The sequence below is a fragment of the Lolium rigidum genome, chromosome 4 (assembly GCF_022539505.1).
Source record: "Lolium rigidum isolate FL_2022 chromosome 4, APGP_CSIRO_Lrig_0.1, whole genome shotgun sequence".
Classification (NCBI taxonomy): domain Eukaryota; kingdom Viridiplantae; phylum Streptophyta; class Magnoliopsida; order Poales; family Poaceae; genus Lolium; species Lolium rigidum.
This window is the reverse complement of record NC_061511.1, coordinates 102,611,377-102,635,316: the sequence shown is the minus strand read 5'-3', so window position 1 is coordinate 102,635,316 and position 23,940 is coordinate 102,611,377. Positions and strand designations below refer to the sequence as shown.

The 23,940-nt window shown below is 45.5% G+C and overlaps 1 protein-coding gene across 1 annotated transcript; it reads right to left on the bottom strand.

Annotated features, from left to right (window-relative positions):
* Positions 1 to 15,032: 15,032 nt before the first annotated feature.
* LOC124708427 (epoxide hydrolase B-like) lies at positions 15,033 to 16,446 on the bottom strand. Its single transcript, XM_047240106.1, has 4 exons — positions 16,296 to 16,446; positions 15,967 to 16,181; positions 15,489 to 15,889; positions 15,033 to 15,407 (listed from the first exon to the last, which is right to left on the bottom strand). The coding sequence occupies exons 1-4, from the start codon at positions 16,366 to 16,368 to the stop codon at positions 15,161 to 15,163; spliced, it is 936 nt and encodes a 311-aa protein (XP_047096062.1). The 5' UTR covers positions 16,369 to 16,446; the 3' UTR covers positions 15,033 to 15,160.
* Between the last annotated feature and the right edge of the window lie 7,494 nt (positions 16,447 to 23,940).

Below are 23,940 nucleotides of genomic sequence, written 5' to 3'. Positions count from 1 at the left end.
CTGGCGGTATAGCCCGTTAGTCTTAGGGTTAATTAGAGATAAGGGTCGTTTTCTTAGGGGTCAAGTAAACCTCTCTATATAAGGAGAGGAGACGTATCAATCTAATCAATCAAGAATTAAGAAGGAAATCCCTTCTCTCTTGCCACCGGCCGTGGGCAAGGCCCCCGGCCGGCCCTCTCGCGCCATCCCTCTAGCAGCACCATAACACTTGGTACGTAATGGGCTTGGGCTGACGGTATAGCCCGTTAGTCTTAGGGTTAATTAGAGAGAAGGGTCGTTTTCTTAGGGGTCAAGTAAACCTCTCTATATAAGGAGAGGAGACGTATCAATCTAATCAAGTAAGAATTAAGAAGGAAATCCCTTCCCTCTTGCCACCGGCCGTGGGCAAGGCGCCGGGCCGGCCCTCTCGTGCCATCCCTCTAGCAGCACCATAACACTTAGGAGGATATTTTTATGGATTTCGTTTTGGGTTTGCCTCGTACACAGAAGGGGGGGATAGTATCTTTGTTGTTGTGGATCGGTTTTCTAAGATGGCACACTTTTTTCCATGTCACAAGACTGATGATGCTACACATGTTGCTGATTTGTTCTTTCGCGAAATTATTCGTTTACATGGTGTGCCAAATACTATTGTTTCTGATCGTGATACTAAGTTTCTTAGCCACTTTTGGAGATGTTTATGGGCTAAGTTGAGGACTAAATTGCTGTTTAATACTACATGTCATCCCCAAACTGATGGACAAACTGAAGTAGTAAATAGAACATTGTCTACTATGCTGCGGGCTGTTTTGAAGAAGAACTTAAAATCGTGGGAAGAATGTTTACCTCATATTGAATTTGCTTACAATCGTTGTTCGCATTCTACCACTAAGATGTGCCCTTTTGAGATTGTGTATGATTTTGTACCACGTGCACCTATTGATTTGTTGCCTTTACCATCTTCGGTGCAAAATAATTTGGATGCTACAGACCGTGCTGAATTGATACTAAAATTGCATGAGACTACTAAAGACAACATAGAACGCATGAATGTTAAGTATAAAATTGCTGGGGATAGAGCAAAAAAGCATGTTGTGTTTGATGTTGTTGATCTTGTTTGGTTGCATTTGCGCAAAGATCGTTTTCCTGAATTGCGCAAGTCTAAACTAATGCCACGCGCTGCTGGTCCTTTTAAGGTGTTAGAGAAAATAAATGATAATACATATAAATTTGAGCTTCCTGCAGAATTGGGTCCGGTTAGTCCTACATTTAGCATTGCAGATTTGAAGACTTACTTTGGTGAAGAAGAGGAGCTTTCGTCGAGGACGACTTCAGTTCAAGAAGGGGGGCATGATGAGGACATCCCATCTATTGATACAACCACTGTACCTACAGCCACACAAATACAAGGACCAATCACTCGAACTCGTGCCAAACAACTGAATTATCAGGTTCTTTCGTTTCTTGGAACTATTCCTCACATGCATGAGAATATGATGCTGCCTAAATCAGATATGTTTGTTACTCTTAGGAATGATGGACCTAGCATGGATGAGGAGGACAAGCATTGGAGCATGATCACACATGGAGGAGATGGCAGCAAGCATTTGAGGATTGAAGATGACACCGCAAGTGGAGATTTCAGAACTTTGAAGCCACCATAAGAAGAGATGAAGACATGGATGGAATATAGAGTTTTCCACTTCATAATTTCATCCATAGCATAATATGGTGTTGCGTCACCTTTAGTTTTGGGCCAGGCCCATGTCATTTTCGCAGGAATTAAGTGAGACACGTTTTAGAGTCCGTATTGAAGGGGGAAAGGCCTTCTAGGGTTTGGTTCGGCCACCATATGTATGGCTGGCCGAAACCTCACCTTCTCCTCCTTTAAATACCCCCATAGCCGTCACGTTTAGACTCAGATTTTGATTAGATTAAAAGTTAGCCATTGCTGCAACTCTCGTGTACTTCTTTTGAGGCTAACGCCCAGAACAAGACCGACTATTCGGAGTCCCACCTTTTCAATAAGCTTTCGTCTTTCATCCGCAATATACTAATTGCAATATTAGTTCTTACTTGTTCTCGATTTCAGGTAGGAATTAAGACCCTCGTTGGTCAGGCTGATCGCGCATCCGCAAGATCAGTAACTCCCGGAGATTGTCCTGGCGATTGCATTGGCGCACGAGTTTGCACGTGTAGTCGGATCGTCAAGCACGAACTCCACCAACAAATCGACGCTATCATACTCTCATCGAAAGATCTGACACCTTTGCCCTATCATCTTGGCCCTTGGGCCTGGAGGCGGCCAGCTGCTGCGCCTTCTCCTCCGCGCAACGGGATGCTTCGTCCGCATCACATGGGAGCCGGGGCGGCGGCCCCGGGCATGGCGGCGGAACCTTCTCCCCGAAGGTGGACGGCATCGTTGGGATCTGGGGTGGGGGATCTTGGGATCCCACACAGATCTCCGGTGGTGAAGATCCAGTCGACGACGAGTTTCGGGTGATGGGGCAGGCGGTGAAAACCGTGCTTCGCTTTTGGGCTTGGCGGACGATGGCGACGTCGCTTGGCGTCGTTACCTTGTCGAAGGCATCGTCTTTGCTTGTCTCGTTACTCCACTCGACGAGTTGGAGATGTGCGGTTGCCGGTGAAAATCGTGCTCCGACCCTGGTCATGGCGGGCGATGGCGATGTTACGCGTCGTTACCTTCTTGAAGGCATTGCCGTCGCAACCTGCATCTACCCACTCGTGCTGTTCCGGGGAAAACCCTAGATCTGGGTCTCCGGATCGGACGATGGCCGTGCTACCTGCGTCGTTCTACCTCTTGGGACATCGTTTTCGGAGCAGCTGCTGGATGTTGGCGGATGTTGGTGGAGTGGTGTTCATCTACCACATTGTTGGCGCTGAGTCTCGGTGGCATGGTGCTGCAGGGTATCGACGACGGATGCGGGATGATGTATGCGTACAAGATGGTGGAGCCATCTGGCGTCATGGTGGCATCGACGACAGGTCTTGCAAGGTTAATGCGATGATCTCTCTTGAAGATGGAGTCGAGGAAGACGACGGTAGCAACTTCTGTGGTATGTGCGTTGGCGTGCGCTGAGAGTCTGCTTGACTGGATGTGTTTCTCATCTGCTATTGGGCGGTTTGGGAAGGCATTTGGTTTTTGGATGATGTGAGTTGGTGTATTGTCACCACCTTCATCCCACTGTAGGTTTAGTGAGGTGGCTTCGAGTTTGATCTTTTGTATTGTTCTTGTAAGGTTTTGTGAATAATCTAATAAAAAATCGTGTGCATTTTTTGGATGTAGAAGCTGGGGTGGTATTTCCCCCAATTTCGAAAAAAAATCACTTTGCAACCGATTATAAAAGTTTCTGCTGCGTATCTGCTTACGTATCTGCTTCGACGCAATAATGGCAATTTGCGCAGGGTAACATAATCCTGATTGAAAAATCATGGCGAAATGGGCAAGCACAGCTAGGCTGCGATGGGCTCTGAGCCTACCCTCCATTTTTACGATGACATCGTAAAAAAATTGTGCCTAAACCATGGTTAATGATCAAAGCTCAAAGTTTTGTTAGTTAGAGAGGGAAATAACTTCAAAAAGAAGCTGATCTGATTGCCTCACAAATTATATTTATCATTGTGTGATACATATTATTATCTCATACCATCATCCCAAATAATAATATGTTTTGGTAGGCTATTTTAGCCTACCAAAGCATAGTCTACCTTAAGCATATTATAATTTGGAAACATAGGAGTAGTTGATAAGAGATTGTGTCGGTAAAACTAGGTTGAACCTGTGGTGTCATGTTTGTTGAATGTCTCAACTTAAGCAAATGGACATGTCGGGCAAAGATGCACGAGCTTTCGCTATAGAACTAACTTATTGGGGTTGCTTCAATTATCTCATATTCCATGGTGTTAAATGGTATGAACCTATGTCCATGATTGTTTAGCATATCCTCCGTTTTCATCATAGATTCGCCACTACAGGGGATTATCAACCGGATACCCAGCCATCGGATCTGGTTAGGTGCATAAAAAACCCAAGGGTAACATTTTTTGTGCACATGTAGCATTGTTTTGCAACAATTTTCCCCGGATTTGAAAAACTTCCTATCTTGCAGGGGTTCTTTTGCTGAGTCAAGCCTCGTGCAAAAACTCTTAGTGTTGCCATTGCTATCGTACAATCCTGTTTATGCATTGTTTTAATCCTGTGATAAGAGGAACTTAATGTATATGTGGGAACAATAGTACTCATCATATTCTTAACGCACATCTCTAGAATGAAAGTTGTATTTGCTTCATTTCGAACTAATTTTTAGCGAGTGTCCTGGACATATACTTATTACCTGGTTTTAGTCATGCTTAGTTTGTGCCAATAGCTAAAGCGGAATTTAAGCAATGCCCAGATCTCAACATCAAATACTTTGGAGTAGATATATTGGGATTGCAGGCATGCCAATAGCTAGAAGGCTTGCTAAAACTGCCAAATTGTGGGTAGTGCACTTCAACACCAAATGGTAGGGACATAACCATGATAGATACATAATCAATTAAACAGGACAGAAACCAAACATGCCTGATTACTATTACGGCACATTCTGGCTCTAACCAGGTCAGCACCACACCTCTGCATACTGCAGGCGTACTGCTAACTGTCTTTTCTATTTTAACCTATCTCACCATACCAACGAAATGACTATACTATATGATCATTCACAAGAATATGTATGCATCTGATCTTGTCACTGACAAGTAGTATCAAACATGTCAGAGACCGGGTGCCATTCAGGCCTACTACAGTTTGGGCATTGTTTAGTCTGCAGATGAAACAACTTGCAGGTTGTGCTCAACTCAAAGCAGCAACACAAGATATCATCCAGATGAACAAAGTCTGAACTCCAAAGGATCATAGATAGTGCAGAGTGCACCTAAAGGTCTTAGGACATTATATGATGCGGCAAAATGCAAATTGCAACTTGTTTCAGACAAACACATGCTGGAATCGAATTAAAGTTCCCGAACTCATTTTATTTCTTGGACATAAGGAAACTGTATATTACAGATCAATTTGGGTTTATAAGAGAAAGCTCAGTAAAATATGAAAAATGCAATACAGTATAGTCTGGTTACTAGTAATTTTCCATGAGTTCTGTATTTCTGGGCATATCTAAAGCAACAAACAAGCCCTGACAAGCCAAACTAGTAGTAAAACACAGAGGAAAACACAGCAAATAATTTGGAAACAAATAACTGCAATACTGGCAGGGGCGGAGCCAGAAATTGGGTATAGGGGGGGCGAGGCCGCGTTTGAAAACTTAATTTTTTCCATTGCCAATTACGCATAGTAATAGACTTAGTAGAGCAAGTTTAATTATTTTTATCCATTTCTACACAGGGAAGACTAAATGAATGTAAATTGCCACTCAACATTACAATATAATACAGCCGTAGAGAGTAATTGGCGGGAGTACAAATTGTCCCATATTTTAAATTGAAGGAAAATTATTTTCATGAACACTTTAATGGAATCAACAACAAAGAAATGTAGGAAATGTAGGGCTAGCCGTTCATTTGTTTTTCTAAGAAATGTTAGGTTAGTAATTTGATAGGTTGCCATAGTGGATGCTCGTATACTGAATAACTAGACTGCCAGGAAGTAATTAGTCCAACAAATTAGAACTAGTTACTAGGCGTACCTGTAGAAAACTGAGGGCTTGAATTGATCGGAGACTTTGCTGCGCTGTGCCACAGCTTTGCTGCAGGATTAGCAAATTAAGCGCGCGGCTGTGTCCTGGTGCCGAGTGGCTTCCTAGCACGGCGGCCGGCGTGGGAAACACCATCCCAGGGAGCGGCGGCGCAAGCTCTAGCTATTCGACAGTGAGATGGATCTTATTGAGGAGGCAAACAAACGTATGAGTTACGGAAGGAAAGCTTTTAGGCTCCGAGCATTGCTCCCTGCATGCGTAAAATATGGGCTGTTTGTTGCCTTCTGAGATTTGATGCGTGCTCAGATACAGTACTTACCAAGTAATCAGTAATTACATACGGCAATTAGTACATACATTAATATAATTATACTACTACATACGCTGCAACATATTGAGGGGGGCAACGCATTGGGGGGTGTCTGACCCCTGCTCGCCCCCCCCCCCCTTGCCTCCGCCCCTGAATACTGGCAGAACATCAAATTGTTTACCTAGTTCATGTACAGCTGGACTGAGCCGAATGAGCAGTCGGGGATAATTCTGAGCTCATATCACATCCTAAGCACTGAAACGTATCTTTTCTAGCTGTTATGGGGGCATACTAGAACTTATTTTGCTGAAGAAAGGCATATGAGAAGTTATGACGTATCTATGCTCTCAAACACTCATCAGTTTCTAAAGAAGATCATACAAAGGAGAAAAAGCAATGCCTGGTCCTGATGAGGATGCTGGCGCAATGTGCTCCAGAGAAATTCATATGATAAAAACTGCCACAGGGCAGACTCTAGTTTCAAGAGCAATCCATGCGAGCTCAATGCCTTCATGTTTCACTTCATATACTGGCAATTTCACAATCTATGATTCATGGCAATAACGCTGCAAGGGATATATCCGTGCATTATTTCTGCATGCATCAATAAAAACAGCAAATGGATGTAACTGAAGGAGACAGCCATCGTCTCTTACGGCATGTCTTCATGTTTCAGTTCAAACAAGAATCATATACTAGCAACTTCACAATTTCACAATCTATGATTCATGGCAATAACGCTGCAAGGGATATATCCGTGCATTATTTCTGCATGCATCAATCAGAAAACAGCAAATGGATGTAACTGAATGAGACAGCCATCGTCTCTTACGGCATGATTTGGTTTCATTTCCTAATTACCACCACAACGAGGCCTTGCTTTGTACAGACATCTACAGACGAGCAAGCATTTGATCGAACACGTAACGCACATCTATGGATCCCACCAAAACTGATGGATGAGCAGGCCCAAAACACAATTCCCGTACCTGTTCCCTTCTCGATTGAAAAGCAATACAACAGCGGCAACTTACGGAGTCCATGAAGGGGAAGTTAAACACAGTGTCACTGGATTTTGTCGCCGCATAACCTCACGACGTCGGCAGTTGGCACGCGGATCAAGCAATCCCTTACGCGCGCCGCCGCCTACACGGCCGCTGCCGCTAGTAGAAGCGCGACGAAGAGGAAGATGAGTGGGGCCAGAGCGATGACGAGGAGAAGCTCGGTAGCGGATGTTCGCGTGTTTCCGGTGGCCTCGCGCCGTGCCGCCGCGAGGTCGACGTCGATGAGGCGCGCGTTCCGGAGCTCGAACTCCTGCGACGACAGAAAGCGCATCGGTAAGACGCGTCCGAGCAAAGCATTGCGCAGACTACGCGAAAACGGAGGAGGGGCGGAGATCCGGGTTACCTCGGAGGACGAGGAGGAACTCCGGCGGCTCGTCGTCGGGCGTGGTGGGTGGCGGAGGGAGGAGAGGACGAGCGACGCCTTGGAGCAGCGCAGCGCGAGGAGGAGCTGGTCGGGCCTCGGCTTCTGCTCGTCTGCCTCCATGTCTCCGTGCGGGCGGCTTCTCGAAGCTTCCAGAGTGTTCCTATCCGAGTGGCTGTTTCCGCTCTCTGGCGGATTGGGATTGGGGAGGAATGACGGAGGCGTGGCTTGTTTTGCTGATTTTGATTGGAGAGTTTTGGGGAGACAGCTTTATATGGCGTTTGGCCTGGAAGAAGGGCGAGATTTGAAATTGCGACAACGGCGTGGCCCGCACGCGCTAGGTAGGACCGTAGGGGAAAAAAATCTTATACGACCCAACCTTGTACGACCCGGCCGTAGACCATCTCCTGCATCGTACACGTAGCAAAAGCATCTGGCGAATTGTTACCGGGGTGCAGGCTTTTTTCAGATGAGAGGTGCCGGATGTGGTCTACCCACCAGGTCGCATGAGTTTGGGTCGTATATGATTTATTTCCGACCATAGGAGTAGGCAACCTAGTCTACACCTGGCCATATAGGCATGGGCAGCCCGGCCCGGTCCGAAAATATTGGGTTGGGCCGGGCCAGTCTTGCATGTTGGCCTGGGCTGATTTTTGAGCTCAATGTTACGGCGGGGTTGGGTTTGCATTTTGTGTGATTTAGGCAAGGGTCGGGCCTTTGCGGGCCAGGTGTTGGCCCGATTTATAGGCTCGATAGTTAGATGGGGCCGGGCTCAGGCCTAATTTTCCCATAGGCCTTTTCTAGGCATGGCCCAAGTTTTGCCCATTGTAATATAGTCATACAACATTTTTAAGTTCTACGAGACGTGAGAGTACCCCATCGATGCATAAATGCATTATATGTTCTTTGTGGTTCATTATGTCATATTCTAGCATAATTCAATCATATAAGTGGTCACAATCATGATTTAGAATTATTTTCGAGATTTTCCTAAAAGATCCTTTTTATTTCGGCACAAAAACCATGTTTTTGTATTTTGACTTTCACGGACCTTCGTGAACTTAAAAGGACATGAGATTTTTCGTGCGCAAATTTTACGGAAAATGAAGACATGTAGCACTTGGGCCTGAAGCCGAGGGAAGTCCAAGACAGAGCCCACCACGTGACCTGATACCTAGCCAAATGAGTAGGGCCCACTCCCCTCTCGTGGCTCCTACGCCGTCAATCGTTGGGTCCCTACACTCGTCTTGACCTAAATGCGCCTATATATGTGGTTGTCTTCGCGATCGTGAAGGAAGGCGAACCACGAAACAGAAACACAAAATGAGGTTTACCATCGAAGATTGGAGAGGGGGGGGGGCGCCACCGGAGCGCATCTCCGACCTCTGAACAACATCTTCTTTGCCTCCATAACGAATAGCGAGTTCTCCACCCCTGGACTATGGGTTTGTGAAAGTAGCTTGTTTTATCTTTCTCTTGTTCGATCAATATTCTACAGCGCCACATGAATTTCCCTCATGATTGTGGCCATCTATATGTAACCCCTTTGTGGTGGATCTTTGGTTTTTATGAGATTGGTGTTTGAGATTGCAATTTTTAGTTTGTATTTGATGTATGAGTAGATGTGTATTATGTACCCAATTCTTAATTACAAGTTTTGATCCAACTAGTATGATAGAGCATGAGAGGGGGGACATGTGCATTAGTTGGAGTAACATGGTAGTATGGAACTGGAGAGAGACCAAAAAGTTTGGGTCCTACTATGTTTTCTACATTTTCGTTGTTATCTCACTAGGGATAAATGAATGCATGTGTTACTATCATCGAGTGACCAAAAATGGTGATCTCATATCTTTTGAGTTACATATTTTATATTTAACATCATGTCACGTGAAGAAATGATAATACTTTGTATATCTTAAATCTAGTTTGTGGAGTTTTCTCTTACTAGAGAAGCATTAGTGAAATGTTTCACATCATCTCAACCATAGGACGTGGTGCCCATATGAATACTTATCAAACACATAATAAAGTTACATCAGTATTATGCCTTGTTTGAAACCGTTTTGATTTCATCATATCTAAAAGAGAGAAGATAAACCCGGCCATCTTTAATCATAAAAACATCTTTTACTTGCATTTATACACCTTTTCATTTTTAGCACTTAATTAATCCGAAAATAGAAAAATATTTATCATATTTGCATTTAGTTCTTTCATAAAGTTTACATCACTACCATCACCATACCACTTTACTTATGCATAGCATTTAGTTTACTTTAATTGTTGCATACTCCTGCGGTTCTAGTTTAATTTACGTTCTCAAAAAATGTAAAAATTTAGTGTTGCATTTATTAGTACTACTTTTTTGACATGATTTATTAATACTACTTAGATATGTGAACAACTAATCCAAGCTACATTAAAAATAACAACGTCCAATAAAGAGAGCAAAACCATTTTGTTTTTAATAATGTTGTTGACTAAAAGTTAGAACGGTAGATTATTTCTGAACAAATTTTGGAGATAAAATGTAGACTATTTCAGAATGGAGGGAGTATTTACTCTATTTACAACATTTTACTATTTGATTTCAATTCTAATACGAAACCTTGTGTTTGGGATACAAGGAAGCACTATTCAGTTTATAGGTTGTTCGAAGAGGAAAGAAGTGACGAGGGTTAACCTGAGCAATGCCCATACTTGAATTTTAGGAAAGAGACAGCTAGCGCTAGTGGTTTGTGGGACTTGTTAAACAAACTAGATATCCGACAAAAAAGAGATTGGAGGCTAAAGTCGTCGATATTGTATTCAAGCTAGGGCTTGCAATGATGTGTGGTATTAAAAGACATCTGGATCTCCTCCCCGATGGCTCCTCCTAGCCTTTATATAGTGGGATAGGTCTCATAGTCCAATCCCGGGTCGGTTACATGTTGTATGACGGTTTACCCGATATGAACGATAATTGCCTCTTTTGATCTAGTTTCTAGTCTTGGACTCTTCTTGGGCTTCATGAGCCTTATGGAATCCTTCATGGATCCGCACCAGGGCTAGAAATATCGAGTACCCAATATGGTATACCCATGTCACGAAGAGTATAATTCCACTGATTCCTCAGTAGTTTGACATAAACCTTCGAGACGTCCTTGCGGGAAAGAAGCCCTTGATGCATCACTTTACGCTTGGAGTGCCAAAGAATTGGTATCCACGTAGATTAATTGGTGTCATCACAAATTGCTAAAACGGCCTCCAGCAGAGACTCTCATCGGTTTTGAACCTTTTGTTTACCGGTCGGACACCTCTTCTCCCCCACCAACCCTTTGTAGGTGGACACCACATGATCTAGTCATTTGTCCTCGCCCCTCCTCTATCTCCCAACAAATAGCCGATGTCACCCCATTTTGCCGCCGGCCGGTGCTACAAGGAGCAACTGGCGGTGCTGCCAGCCGATGTTGAGATGTGGCCGACATTTCTGTTGGCGAAATATCTCACTGGACTTTTTTGTGCAAAGATCGAAAGGAATGATCTGGTAGCGATTGCAGTGTGGTACGTTTGGTGGGCACGCCGACAAGAAATGCATGGAGAGACAATTCAACCCCCGGCAAGAACGGGAAGAAGGAGGGTATCATCAGACATGGATGGGCGAAGAAGGAGGGTATCGTCAGGCATAGATGGACGAAGCCAACAGAGGAGTAAATGAAATTGAATATCGATGTTGGCTTCAGTGTTGATTTGGACGGAAGCTTGGGCGCCATTATTGGAGACGACATGCTAGCTATCGGGGTTCTACTCCCTCCGAAACAGTTTAAAAGGCACGCACGTAGTTTAAGAAATTGTTTTAACCATTTTTTATCAATAAAATATAAAATTATATTATTGAAAACCTTTTTCAAATATGAATCTAATGATATAGATTTTGTAGACATATAATTTATATTTTATTAACCAAACAAGTGGTCAAATTTTGTCTTAAACTACATGAATGCCATTAAACCTGGTACACTCGAGACAAACTTCTACCGGCTGGCCAAATTGTATGCAATCGAGTTGAAGTGACTCGAGACTCGCATGATGTGATTGAAATCATGAAGAACGAAGGAAATTCTCTCTCTCAAATCCGCGGTTGTTACGAGGATTGTACTTTTCTTTGTCCCAATTTTTCATAAGTTTTATTTTTTCATTGTCCTAATGAAGCCAATACTTTTCTGTCCATTGATCTCCCGCAGCAAAACCACGAGGACCGGGTGGCCTGGCACTATGAAAGAAACAGAGTGTTTACGGTCAAAAGCGCCTACCGTCTTGCCTATTATCTGAAGCATCAGAATCGTGACTATGTAAGCGACGAAGAAAGGTTGTTGTGGAACTGCATCTGGAAAGCGAATGTTCCCCCAAAGGTGTGTGTTTTCGGTTGTAGATTAGCCACTGATAACCTACCAACCAGAAACAGCAAGTTCAGTAGAACTCTGTAACCTAACGATACTTGCACAATATGCAGGTATGGCAAAGAGAACACATACCATGTCACTATTACATGCACCAAAGCAGCAAGCCTTCGTCAAGCCATGTGTGAGTGCTGGAAGCTGCCTCTTTAGCACACTCTCAGGTACACATGGAAGGACTGGTTACTTATTTTTTTGAACCAAGTCGATGGCACAACCAAGGCCAAGACTCTGTTGCTCCTCTGGTGTGCCTGGCACCTGAGGAATGACATCGTGCACAACCAAGGCAGGAAAACGATCGCAGGCTCGGTCGCCTTCCTCCAGGCGTACAATAGTACTCAAGAGCTCTCGCTGAATGCCGCTGAAGATCTCAAGGGCAAGGCGCCGCTGCTCACTGACCCAATTCCCTTCACTCATGGGACGAGGGAGTCCAAAAACAACAGCAAATCCTCTACCCCGATTTCTCCGTTTCGGGTTCAGGAATCCGACGGTGTATTATTTCTGAAAAATGCTAAAAACGACTATTATTTCTGAATTAAATAATAAAGTGTATTATTGTAAAAAAATCGCCACGCCCATGAGCTGGGTGAAATTGAACACAAATGCCTCCTTCATTGGTCTAGGCAAGCCTAGCACGGTAAGGTACCGTTGCCAGAGACCACAACTGAAAGATTCTTATGGCTGCCTGCTCTCCGTTGCCTAACTGCGAAGACGCGGAGGAAGTTGAGATCAAGGCTGCACTAATGGGCATAAAATTGTTGGCTGAGCAAGGGCACTAGCATGTTATCGTTGAGTTTGACTGTACCGCGGTGGCTAAGACGTGCAGTCGTCCGTGACTAACAGATCAAAGCAGTGGGCCTTGTATGACGAGGCAAAAACACTTCTGCTGCTCTTTGAGGACTACATAGTGGTCCAACATGGTATAGGTAGCCACTAGCCACTCAGATAAGAGTGTTAGCAGAAGATGTATCTTTGATGCGCAACCAATAAAATTGGTCATGATGGTTTTGGCTAAAGAAAAAGTAAAAAACGGGAACATGAGAGCATCTCCAGTCGCGTCCCCCAAACCGTCCCCCAAAGCGATTTGGGGCGCGCCGGACAAAAAAAGCGTTTCAGCCGCGTCCCCCAAAGCCCATTTTTGTCCGGCGCGCCCGATACTGGTGTCCGGCGCCCGAGCCCGTCCCCGTCCCACGGGGACGCTCCGGGGACGCCGGACACAACGAAAGCGAGGCGGGCTCCCACATGTCGGCGACTATTTGCATAAACCGTTGGTTCGCGCCTCTTTTCTCGTCGCTCCTTCCTTCCCGCGCCTCCCACCCCACCGCCGCCGCCGGATTTCCCGGCCGCTTGGGCGTCCGATCCGTGCTCGCGAGTCGCCACCGTTGTCGCGGCCGGGGCTCCCGCCGGTCGTGCCGCCGCGTCGCCGCGCCGCCTCCCGAACGCGCCGTCAAATCCGCCCCACCTCCGCGCACGGAAGGTGCTCGACGACTTGCTGCTGTAGGCGCGATTGGTCGCCGTTTGTTGCGTCGTCCGCCTCGGCGCAATTTTAACCATTGATTTTGCTTTAGCCATGGACGACGACGATGAGATGGTTGCCCCCGCTCGCCGGAGGACGAGCAAGCGTTCGACGACGACACCGCGGAGCATTTGCCGATCATCGCGTCCCTCCAGGACATGCTTGACGCCGAGGCGGAGAAGAGGAAGAGAGCCGCGCCGCGGAGGATCAAGGCCGGGAAGAAGGAAGTCGAAGCCCCGGCAGAGGATGGAGGGGCATGCCATGCCGCACAACGACTACTTCGCCGATGAGGCAACACATGCCGACAATTTTCAGCGCCGTGCATGTGATGAGCAAGGGCCTGTTCATGAATATCCTCCACGACGTTCGAGAGTTCGACCCCTACTTCAAGCTCAAGCTCGACGCCGTAGGCGTTCTCGGTTCTCATCCATTCGAAGTGCACCGCCGCCATGAGGATGCTTGCATACGGAGCACCCGCCGATACACGGGACGACTACCTTTGCATGAGTGAGTCTACTGCCATTGAGTGCATGTACAAGTTTTGCTCGAGCCGTGGTGGGAAAGTTTGGCAAATACTACTTGAGAGGGCCAACCGAGGAAGAGATCGCAAGGATCATGGCACAAAATGCTACCGGAGGATTTCCGGAATGCTTGGAAGCATCGATTGCATGCACTGGGCATGGAAGAACTGCCCGTTTGCTTGGCAAGGTATATACAAAGGGCGTCATGGATATTGCAGAGTGTGGTGCTTGAAGCCGTGGCAGATTATGACTCGTGGATTTGGCATTTTTTCTTTGGCATGGCAGGATCACACAATAACATCAACGTGTTGCGGCGGTCTCCGTGTTCGGCCAGACTAGTGGAAGGGCATGCTCCACCATGCAGCTATGAGATCAATGGCCACCAATATACCAAAGGTCATTATCTAGCCGATGGTATATATCCAAAATGGGCCACTTTTGTCAAAACAATCTCGAATCCATCAAGTCCGAAGAATTCTCACTTTGCTACACGACAGGAGGCTTGCAGGAAAGATGTCGAGCGGGCATTTGGTGTGCTTCAAGCACAATTTGCCATTGTCCGTACCTCGCTCTAAGCTGGTCTCACGACCAAATGTGGGAGGTGATGCGGGCTTGTGTGATCATGCACAACATGATCATCGAGGATGACCGCAAGAATCATGTTAGGTCACATGTTGGTCCCTATGAGTGTCAAGGCCCTCTCGCAGAGGTTGATCATGAGTTGCTCGCAGATTTTGTTGATTTTCTCGCCATGCACGCAGATCCGTGATGAGCAATGTGCATGAGCAACTTCAAGCTGATCTCGTTGAGCATTTGTGGAGGATCAAAGGAAATACCGTGGCACCTTGATGTATCATCTAGCCCTTTTTATTATATTTGATTACTTGTTTTATTATTTATTGTAATTTAATTTGAAAACAATCCTCGAAAACATTTATTTCATATGCTACATTTGATATAAATGGTTTATGTGTTTAAAAAATTATTTTAAATGTTTGGGGGCGGCGTTTGGGGGGACGCGGCTGGGGAGCGACGTCCCCCAAACGCGGCACGAACAAAACACGTTCCCCAAATGCTTAATCCGGCGCGATTTGGGGGACGGTTTGGGGGACGCGACTGGAGATGCTCTGAGGAGAAACAAAGACGAGAGGACGAATGGTACGTCGTGCAGCTGTGCAAGACAAGCGGCGGTCACAAGTTGCAACAGTATTGTAACATGCCTCGTTGCCATCAGGTGAACGCTCGTTGTGCTGCCATCACGGGTGGTCCTTCAAGAAGCCGAGGAGGAGGTCGTTGACCTGCTCCGGGAACTGCTCCTGCACGAAATGGCTCCCCTCCGGGACGAAGGCGACCTTCAGGTCAGGCGCGAAGCTGTTCATCATGCCGCCCCTCACGGCGGCCTCAAACCCCGGCAGCTTGAAGGCGTAGTCATTCTCCCCCATCACCATGAACACCGGCACCTCGAACTTGGCATCCAACTGGGTTGCCATCTTATCTATAGACCTGTTGCCCGCTCCAAGAAAGCAATCGGCTCATCAATACCCAAAGTCGGAGTTGAACAAAAATCTGACTAGCGAGTAGTACCAGTACGGCATTCTGATCGGGTACTCGAAGCCGGACTTCTCGTAGAGCGAAGCATACTCGTCGAGGTCCTCCTCGGTGAACCACTCCGGCAGAGGCGTGGAATCGTCGGCGAGGTCCATCGTCTCCTGCCCTTCTTTCGCAACCGGGACCTCGCTGCCGGAGAAGAGCACGTAGATGGTGCGCACCACACGCCTGATGCTGTACCGCCCGAAGTCGGCCTCCGCCCTTCCGGGCTGGCGCCACCGGAGTGGGTAGAAGCCTTCCGGCATGGTGCCGTCGAAGTTGAAGGGAACAGGGCTGAAGGGCATGCCCAGGCACATCACACCGCGGGTGCGAGTAGGGTGCCGCAGCGCAAAGTCGTAGGCTGGTATGGTGCCGAAGTCCTTGCCCACCAAGAACGCCTGCACGCACGCCCGTATGGACTAATGGTCATGGAGGAACCATGGCAAATTTACCGTTCGTTTCTTGGTTAACCTACCTTGGGGATGGAGAGGGCGTCGAGGATGCCGAGTACGTCGGCTACAAGGTCTTCCCAGGGGGTCTCCTCGTCCTCCGGCTGGTCAGACAGCCCATAGCCGCGGCTGTCCGGCGCAATGGCGCGGTACCCGGCGGCGGCCACGGCCTGCATCTGGTGCCGCCACGAGTACCATATCTCGGGGAAGCCGTGCAAGAACACCACCGTTCCGAGCTCGCCTGCGAGTCAAGCAACAAAGACAACAAATCGATTAGCTGCTCTGCTTGCTCTGCCTGCAGTCCTACCGGCCGATCGCCGATGGCGGCTATGCCCAACAGAAGAGAAGCTCTCACCTGTTCCTACTTGAGCAACGTGAAGGTTGAGCCCGCGGATGGGGAGCTGGGTGTGCTCTATCAGTTGCACCATTGCTGCTTCAGATCTTGAACTGCTTTTTCTTTATTTCTTGTGGGATGCAGAGCTTTGAAATGCTGAACACACACGGCTCACCCACTTTGCTATAAGAAGGAAAAAAGGAATATTCTATTTCATTGACCTTCCCGTCTAGGCTTCGTGTACCCTTTGGCGTTTTCTGAAGAGCGACCAAGATAAATCGGGGAATTTTATTTTCTGCCCCACTTTACTTGGTACCTCTATAATTTGCCCTCATTTACTTTGACCTCTAATTTTTGCCACTCTTTACTTTGGTAACTTGATTATTTGCCCTTTTGATTTATTTTCATTTCTTTGGAAGATTTAAGACAAAACTCCATGACACAAATGCCCCTGGCTGCATAGAACCAGATCGCCGCTGCACTTTGGCCGACGTCGCCGCACCTCCTCCGCTAGCCGTTTCCCCCCTGCGCACCTCTGCAGCTTGTCGCGCGGCCACATAAATTCACACAAAACTCGTCATCTGCATCCAAATCGAAAGAAGCCACCGACAATTAGAGGAGCAGGAACGGTCGTCGAATTAGAATGGGAGAAGGGACAGGCGACCAGCCAACTCATCGATGACGACCGGAGCCCCTAAAGCCCAGGTATCGGCACAGGTGGAGAGCGAATCGAGGCGGTCCTTCGCGGGGAGATGTCACCGTACTCCTCATATTCCCGCCGCCAACCGCCTTCTGCACCTCCGGCCGTCGTGGGAATTGCCGTCTTCTGCACCTCTAGTTGTCGTGAGAATTTGACGCCGCTGCCACCGAACTGCTCTGCTCGGGGCTACAAGGGAGCGGCGCGAGCAGCGAGCTCAATGACTTGATCCAACCAGGAGTCCAGGACACACAACACAGATATGTGTGTCTTTTGGTCTTTAGCCATGGGCCAGGCCTGTAAGGGCTTGTTTGGTTGCCCGAATCCCGGCGGGTTCCCGGCTTTTTCCCGGGGAGATTTTTCCCCTAGTCCGGAGGTCGGGAATATAATCCCGAAGTTTTGCTCATGTTTCAGTCTATTCCCGATCGGAAATATTTTCCCGGGGAATTATGGTCCCAACAGTCAAACAAGCCCTAAGCGGGCAAACAATTGATTGTCAAAGTAAAGAATGGCAAAACGTAGATGTCAAAGTAAATGAGGGCAAATAGTAGAGGTACCAAGTAAAGTGGGGCAAAAAATAAAATTCCCCAGATAAATCTCTACTTTAATGGCTTCCTCAACTCCATATCCCCGCTACACTAGTTCTTGCAGCATGTTTGGTAACAATTAGGAAAGGGAATGGGAGTTTATAAGAGTGAACTGATGGAAGGAATAGGCATGGGAAGTTGCTTTTTCATCCCAATCCCTTGTTTGATAACGCATGGTAGTTACAATCGGGAATTAAGTAACAAAGCGTTTTCTCCCTCTAATCTCACGAATTACCAGGGTCTGACCAGGGAAGAGATTAGTGGGAATTGACGTCTTGAATTCCCTTTCCCAAACCCACCTAAATTCCCCAACTCCCAAACATACAAGGGATTTAATAACCCGTACATCTTAAATTCCCATTCCCTTCACTAAACTCTCTCCAACCAAACAAGCTGTTGGATCCCATTGAAATGTGTTATATACTCCAAATGGTACATCCTGGACGGTCTTCGGAGTTCGGATAACAGCGCTGGATACACCAAATTATCATCGCTTAATCCAACCGGTAAGGTCAGATCGTCTTCCTGCGCCCCATCAGAGCCAATTTTCCATGATAGCCCACACACGAAAAAAATTCAGCTAGCACGCAATATACATGCACTGATGTGACCATTAATTCTAGTAAGACTATACACTATGTGGATTCGATTCAAAGAAAAATATGTCAGAGTTAGACCATCTCACGTCCGCCGCGGTTCACGAGGCCCAACGTTCTACCGTAAACGGAGCACACGTCAGTTTCGGAGCAAACCTAGCCCAAATCTAGACTGGGTTTGCGGTTACGCGGACTCCACTAGCGTCTAGGTAGATTTTGTCTGCCTTAGGAGTGCAATCCTGTCACATTTTCCTCTCCAGGCCTCCGCTCTCACTCTCCCAACTCTTACCCAGGTGCCGCCCGTACCCTAGCTCGACCCATGAGGCATCAGCTCCCGCCGGTGAGGCCGCTGCTCTTGACGCCGTCATGCCTGACACCGTGGCTATAGCTCCCACCGCTCTTGATGACTATAAGTGCACATGTATATTGTAGCTAGTTTCAAAAGTAAGAGTATCGAACGATAAAGAGCTATTAGTAGGGGTCTTTATGCCCCTCGTTACCCTTTACCAAAGGATGCTTGCAGGTTGCATTTGATTTCAAGTAGGAGTGTTTGTGAGAAAATAGTGTTGTGTGCGAAAGTGTAATAATTAAAACTAAAGAGTGCAAACAAAGACACAATCGTTATGTAAAAGATAATGAAACTGCAAGATGGCTAAAGCGTACTCAGGGAGTGTAAGATCCACCACTAGAATTGGGTATTACTTATGATATAAGATGAGTCTATATTGTCCTTCATGTGCATGTATACGAAGAGCATAATAAGATGATCATAGAAAGCCATATGTTATTTCATCCCGAATAACCACTGAATGATCGTAAGCAAGGCACTCTGATCTATCACAGTTAAGGGTTTTTTCCATGGATGTTGATATAAGCTTAATGAATCCCGTCTTATTCCCATTACCCATGCGAATAGCATGCCAACACGTTATGTCACTTAGCACCGTACATACTACCACATGATCAACGATAGTTTCCACCTCTCTAGTCCCGTAGGCAAATATTACATGGTGCACTTCATATAATATCTAGAGAGAGAACTAATACATGTTGAACTGAAATTATAGATTATATTTATTTCACATCATAATATTGTTGATTTCTCCATCTCCCTAAGAATAAGATAAACTACTCACACATAAAGGAAACCAACAACATCGTCATAGGCATATGAATGGTATACAAATATATGGAACATCTTGGACGGTCTTCGGAGTTCGGAAACAGTGCTAGATACACCAAATTATCATCATTTGAACCAACTAATAGGATGTTACTACCAATTCTGAGGCTAAACTAGACAAACACACGGAATATTCAGGCACCACTTATGCTATTGAATTTAGAGATACCTTCTTGGCCGAATTTAGAGGTTTATAAACCAATTATTGGCCAGCCGGAACACGGAATTTAGAGATTACGAGCTCAGATTGAGCCCTCTTATTCTATCCGAGCTCTAATAGCGATGGAGCAGCTAAACTAGGCAAAAGGAAAGAAGCTAACATCGGATTTGACCGTTATCTCGATCTTGACTGTTAGCCCTTCATCCAACGGCATCTGGGAGCATCAACCGAGCGAACCATGATGGCTCCAGGTCATCAGGTGATCAATTCCTGACAATGCCCCCTTGTTGAGATACGATTTCTCTCAAGACGTGAAGTTAGGGAAGTTCTTCTGAATGAAGGAAGTTTCTTCCTAGGTAGCGGATGTTTCTAGCAAGTTAATCCATTTAACAAGCCATTGAACCACGTGAATGCTTATTGTACCATACTTGCGAGTAATTGGGTTGCGTTGAACAACATCTTCACGACCCAGTTGTGTTTCCTTCCTCGTCGATCAATGGAAGTGTTGCTATTGCAAGAGGGCCTTTGTGTTTCTTTAGTTGACTCTTATGGAAGGTGGAGTGAAGCTTACAGCCTTCATGAAGTAACAGTTTATAAGATGTTTGCCCCACTTTGGCTAGTACTCGGAATGGACCATAGAACTTGTTGTGGAGTTTGATACAGTAGTGGATGCTGAGAGAAGAACGACGGTATGGTTGTACTTTCAAGTAGACCATGTCCCCAACAAGAAGCTCTCTATCACTTTTGTTTATGTTAGCAAAGTGCACCATGCGGTTTTGAGCTTCTTACAAGTTGTGCTTGATGATTTGGTTGCCTGTTTTGGAGCATCTCAGCAGCTGTTTCAGTATTGTCATCTACCAAAAACATTTTTGCCACTTGTGGAGGTGGAAAACCATACAAGGCTTGGAAGGGAATCATTTTTAGAGCAAATTGTAAATTTATGATGTACCACCATTCTGCCATTAGAATCCACGAACACCACTTTTTAGGTTTGTCAAATGTTGCATTGATTAACCCTTTTCGATTTATCCATCTGTTTGAGGGTGGTAACTAGTACTCATGTGTAGCTTGATTCCCATAGATTAGAAGAGATCTTGTTAAAGGTGGCCAGTAAAGATTTTGTCCCCATCAGGCAGACTGTGTAATTTGAAATATTAGAGATGAATGCCTTAGCCACTGTCTTCACTGTAATTGGGTGTTTGAGAGGGATGAAATGGTTGTATTTTGTGAATCTATCCAGGTGATTTGACCGTTATCTTGGTCTTTACCATTCACCATTCATCCAACAGTATCTAGGAGCATCAGCCGAGCGAACCGTGATGGCTTCATGTCGTCAGGTGATCAGTTCCTGACACAAATCAATAGGATCAGATCGCCAGGCGATTAGTTTTTTTTTTTTTGAAATAGGGAAAACATCACCCAGCTTCTTGATGTCTACGCACGCTTCTATTCCTGTAGACAGTGTTGGGCCTCCAAGAGCAGAGGTTTGTAGAACAGCAGCAAGTTTCCCTTAAGTGAATCACCCAAGGTTTATCAAACTCAGGGGGTAGAGGTCAAAGATATCCCTCTCAAGCAACCCTGCAATTACGATACAAGAAGTCTCTTGTGTCCCCAACACACCTAATACACTTGTCGATGTATAGGTGCACTAGTTCGGGGAAGAGATAGTAAAACACAGGTGGTATAGATGGTGGTAATATTGCGAGCAAGTAAAGATGCAAGTAAAACAAGAAGTAAACGGTGGCGTAAAATAGCTTGGCCGGCGTGGGAGGCAATTCTCTGTGGTGTAAACAAGGCCTAGGGATCATACTTTCACTAGTGGACACTCTCAACATTGATCACATAACTGAATAAACAAATACTACTTTCTCTACACTCTCTTGTTGGATGAAAAACACCATTCATAGTGTAGGGCTACAAGAGCTCCCTCAAGCCGGAGTTAACAAGCTCCACAACATTCGGTGTTCATATTTAAGTAACCTTAGAGTGCATGATAGACCATTGCAATTATACGGACTACTAACATAGCATGCACACTGTCACCATCAGGCTATGAAAGGGGGAATAGATCGCATCAATACTATCATAGTAATAGTTAACTTCATAATCTACAAGAGATCACATAGCCTATGCCAAGTACTACATGATGCACACACTGTCACCATTACATCATGGAGGAGGAATAGAATACTTTAATAACATCACTAGAGTAGCACATAGATGATATTCAACTAGATCACAAAACTCATCATATGGATCTCAATCATGTAAAGCAGATCATGAGATCATTGTATTGAGGTACATGAGAGAGAGATTAACCACATAGCTACCGGTACAGCCCTTAGCCTCGGGGGAGAACTACTCCCTCCTCATCATAGGAGACATCAGCGTTGATGGAGATGGCGGTGGTGTCGATGGAGATGCTTTCCGGGGGCACTTCCCCGTCCCGGCAGGGTGCCGGAACAGAGACTCCTGTCCCCCAGATCTTGGCTTCGCGATGGCGGCGGCTCTGAAAGGTTTCTCGTACCGTGGCTTTTTCGTGTAGGGTTTTCGCGACGGAGACCTTAAGTAGGCGGAAGGGCAGCCTCGGAGGGGCCCTGGTGGGGCCACACAATAGGGGGCGCGCCCCACCCCTTGGCCGCGCCGCCCTGGTGTGTGGGGCCCCCTGGCTCCCCTCTGGTCTCTCTCCGGTGTTCTGGAAGCTTCGTGCAAAAATAAGATACTCGGGCGTTGATTTCGTCCAATTCCGGGAATATTTCGTTACTAGGATTTCGAAACCAAAAACAGCAGAAAACGAGAACGGCACTTCAACGATCTCGTCAATAGGTTAGTGCCGGAAAATGCATAATAATGACATATAATGTGTATAAAACATGTGAGTATCATCATAAAAGTAGCATGGAACATAAGAAATTATAGATACGTTTGAGACGTATCAAGCATCCCCAAGCTTAGTTTCTACTCGCCCTCGAGTAGGTAAACGATAACAAGGATAATTTCTGAAGTGACATGCTATCATAACTTTGATCAATACTATTGTAAAGCATATGAGATGAATGCAGCGATTCGAAGCAATGGTGAAGACAATGAGTAAACAAATGAATCATATAGCAAAGACTTTTCATGAATAATACTTTCAAGACAAGCATCAATAAGACTTGCATAAGAGTTACTCAAAAAGCAATAAATTCTTAGTAGAAAGCTTTGAAGCAACACAAAGGAAGATATAAGTTTCAGCAGTTGCTTTCAACTTCAACATATTTATCTCATGGATAATTGTCAACACAAAGTAATATAACAAGTGCAATAAGTAAACATGTAAGAATCAATGCACACAGTTCACACAAGTATTTGCTTCTAAGATAGAAAGAAGTAGGTAAACTGACTCAACAATAAAGTAAAAGATAGGCCCTTCGCAGAGGGAAGCATGGATCACTATATTTGTGCTAGAGCTTTTCATTTTGAAAACAAGAAGCAATTTTCTCAACGGTAGTAATAAATCATATGTGTTATGTATAAGATATCCTATAAGTTGCAAGCCTCATGCATAGTATACCAATAGTGCTCGCACCTTGTCCTAATTAGCTTGGATTAACATGGATTATCATTGCATAACATATGTTTCAACCAAGTGTCACAAAGGGGTACCTCTATGCCGCCTGTACAAAGGTCTAAGGAGAAAGCTCGCATTGGATTTCTCGCTTTTGATTATTCTCAACTTAGACATCCATACCTGGGACAACATAGACAACAGATAATGGACTCCTCTTTAATGCATAAGCATTCAACAACAGATAATATTCTCATAAGAGATTGAGGATTGATTGTCCAAACTGAAACTTCCACCCTGAATCATGGCTTTAGTTAGCGGCCCAATGTTCTTCTCTAACAATATGCATACTCAAACCATTTGATCATGAAAATCGCCCTTACTTCAGACAAGACGAACATGCATAGCAACTCACATGATATTCAACAAAGGTGTAATAGTTGATGGCGTCCCCAGAAACATGGTTACGGCTCAACAAGCAACTTATTAAGAAATAAGATACATAAGCTACATATTCTTTACCACAATAGTTTTTAAGGCTATTTTTCCATGAGCTATATATTGCAAAGACAAAGAATAGAATTTTAAAGGTAGCACTCAAGTAATTTACTTTGGAATGGCAGAGAAATACCATGTAGTAGGTAGGTATGGTGGACACAAATGGCATAGTTTTTGGGTCAAGGATTTGGATGCACGAGAAGAATTCCTCTCAATACAAGGCTAGGCTAGCAAGGTTATTTGAAGCAAACTCAAGTATAAAACAGTGCAGTGATGACCCACAAGTATAGGGGATCGCAACAGTCTTCGAGGGAAGTAAAACCCAAATTTATTGATTCGACACAAGGGGAGGTAAAGAATACTTATAAGCCTTAACAACTGAGTTGTCAATTCAG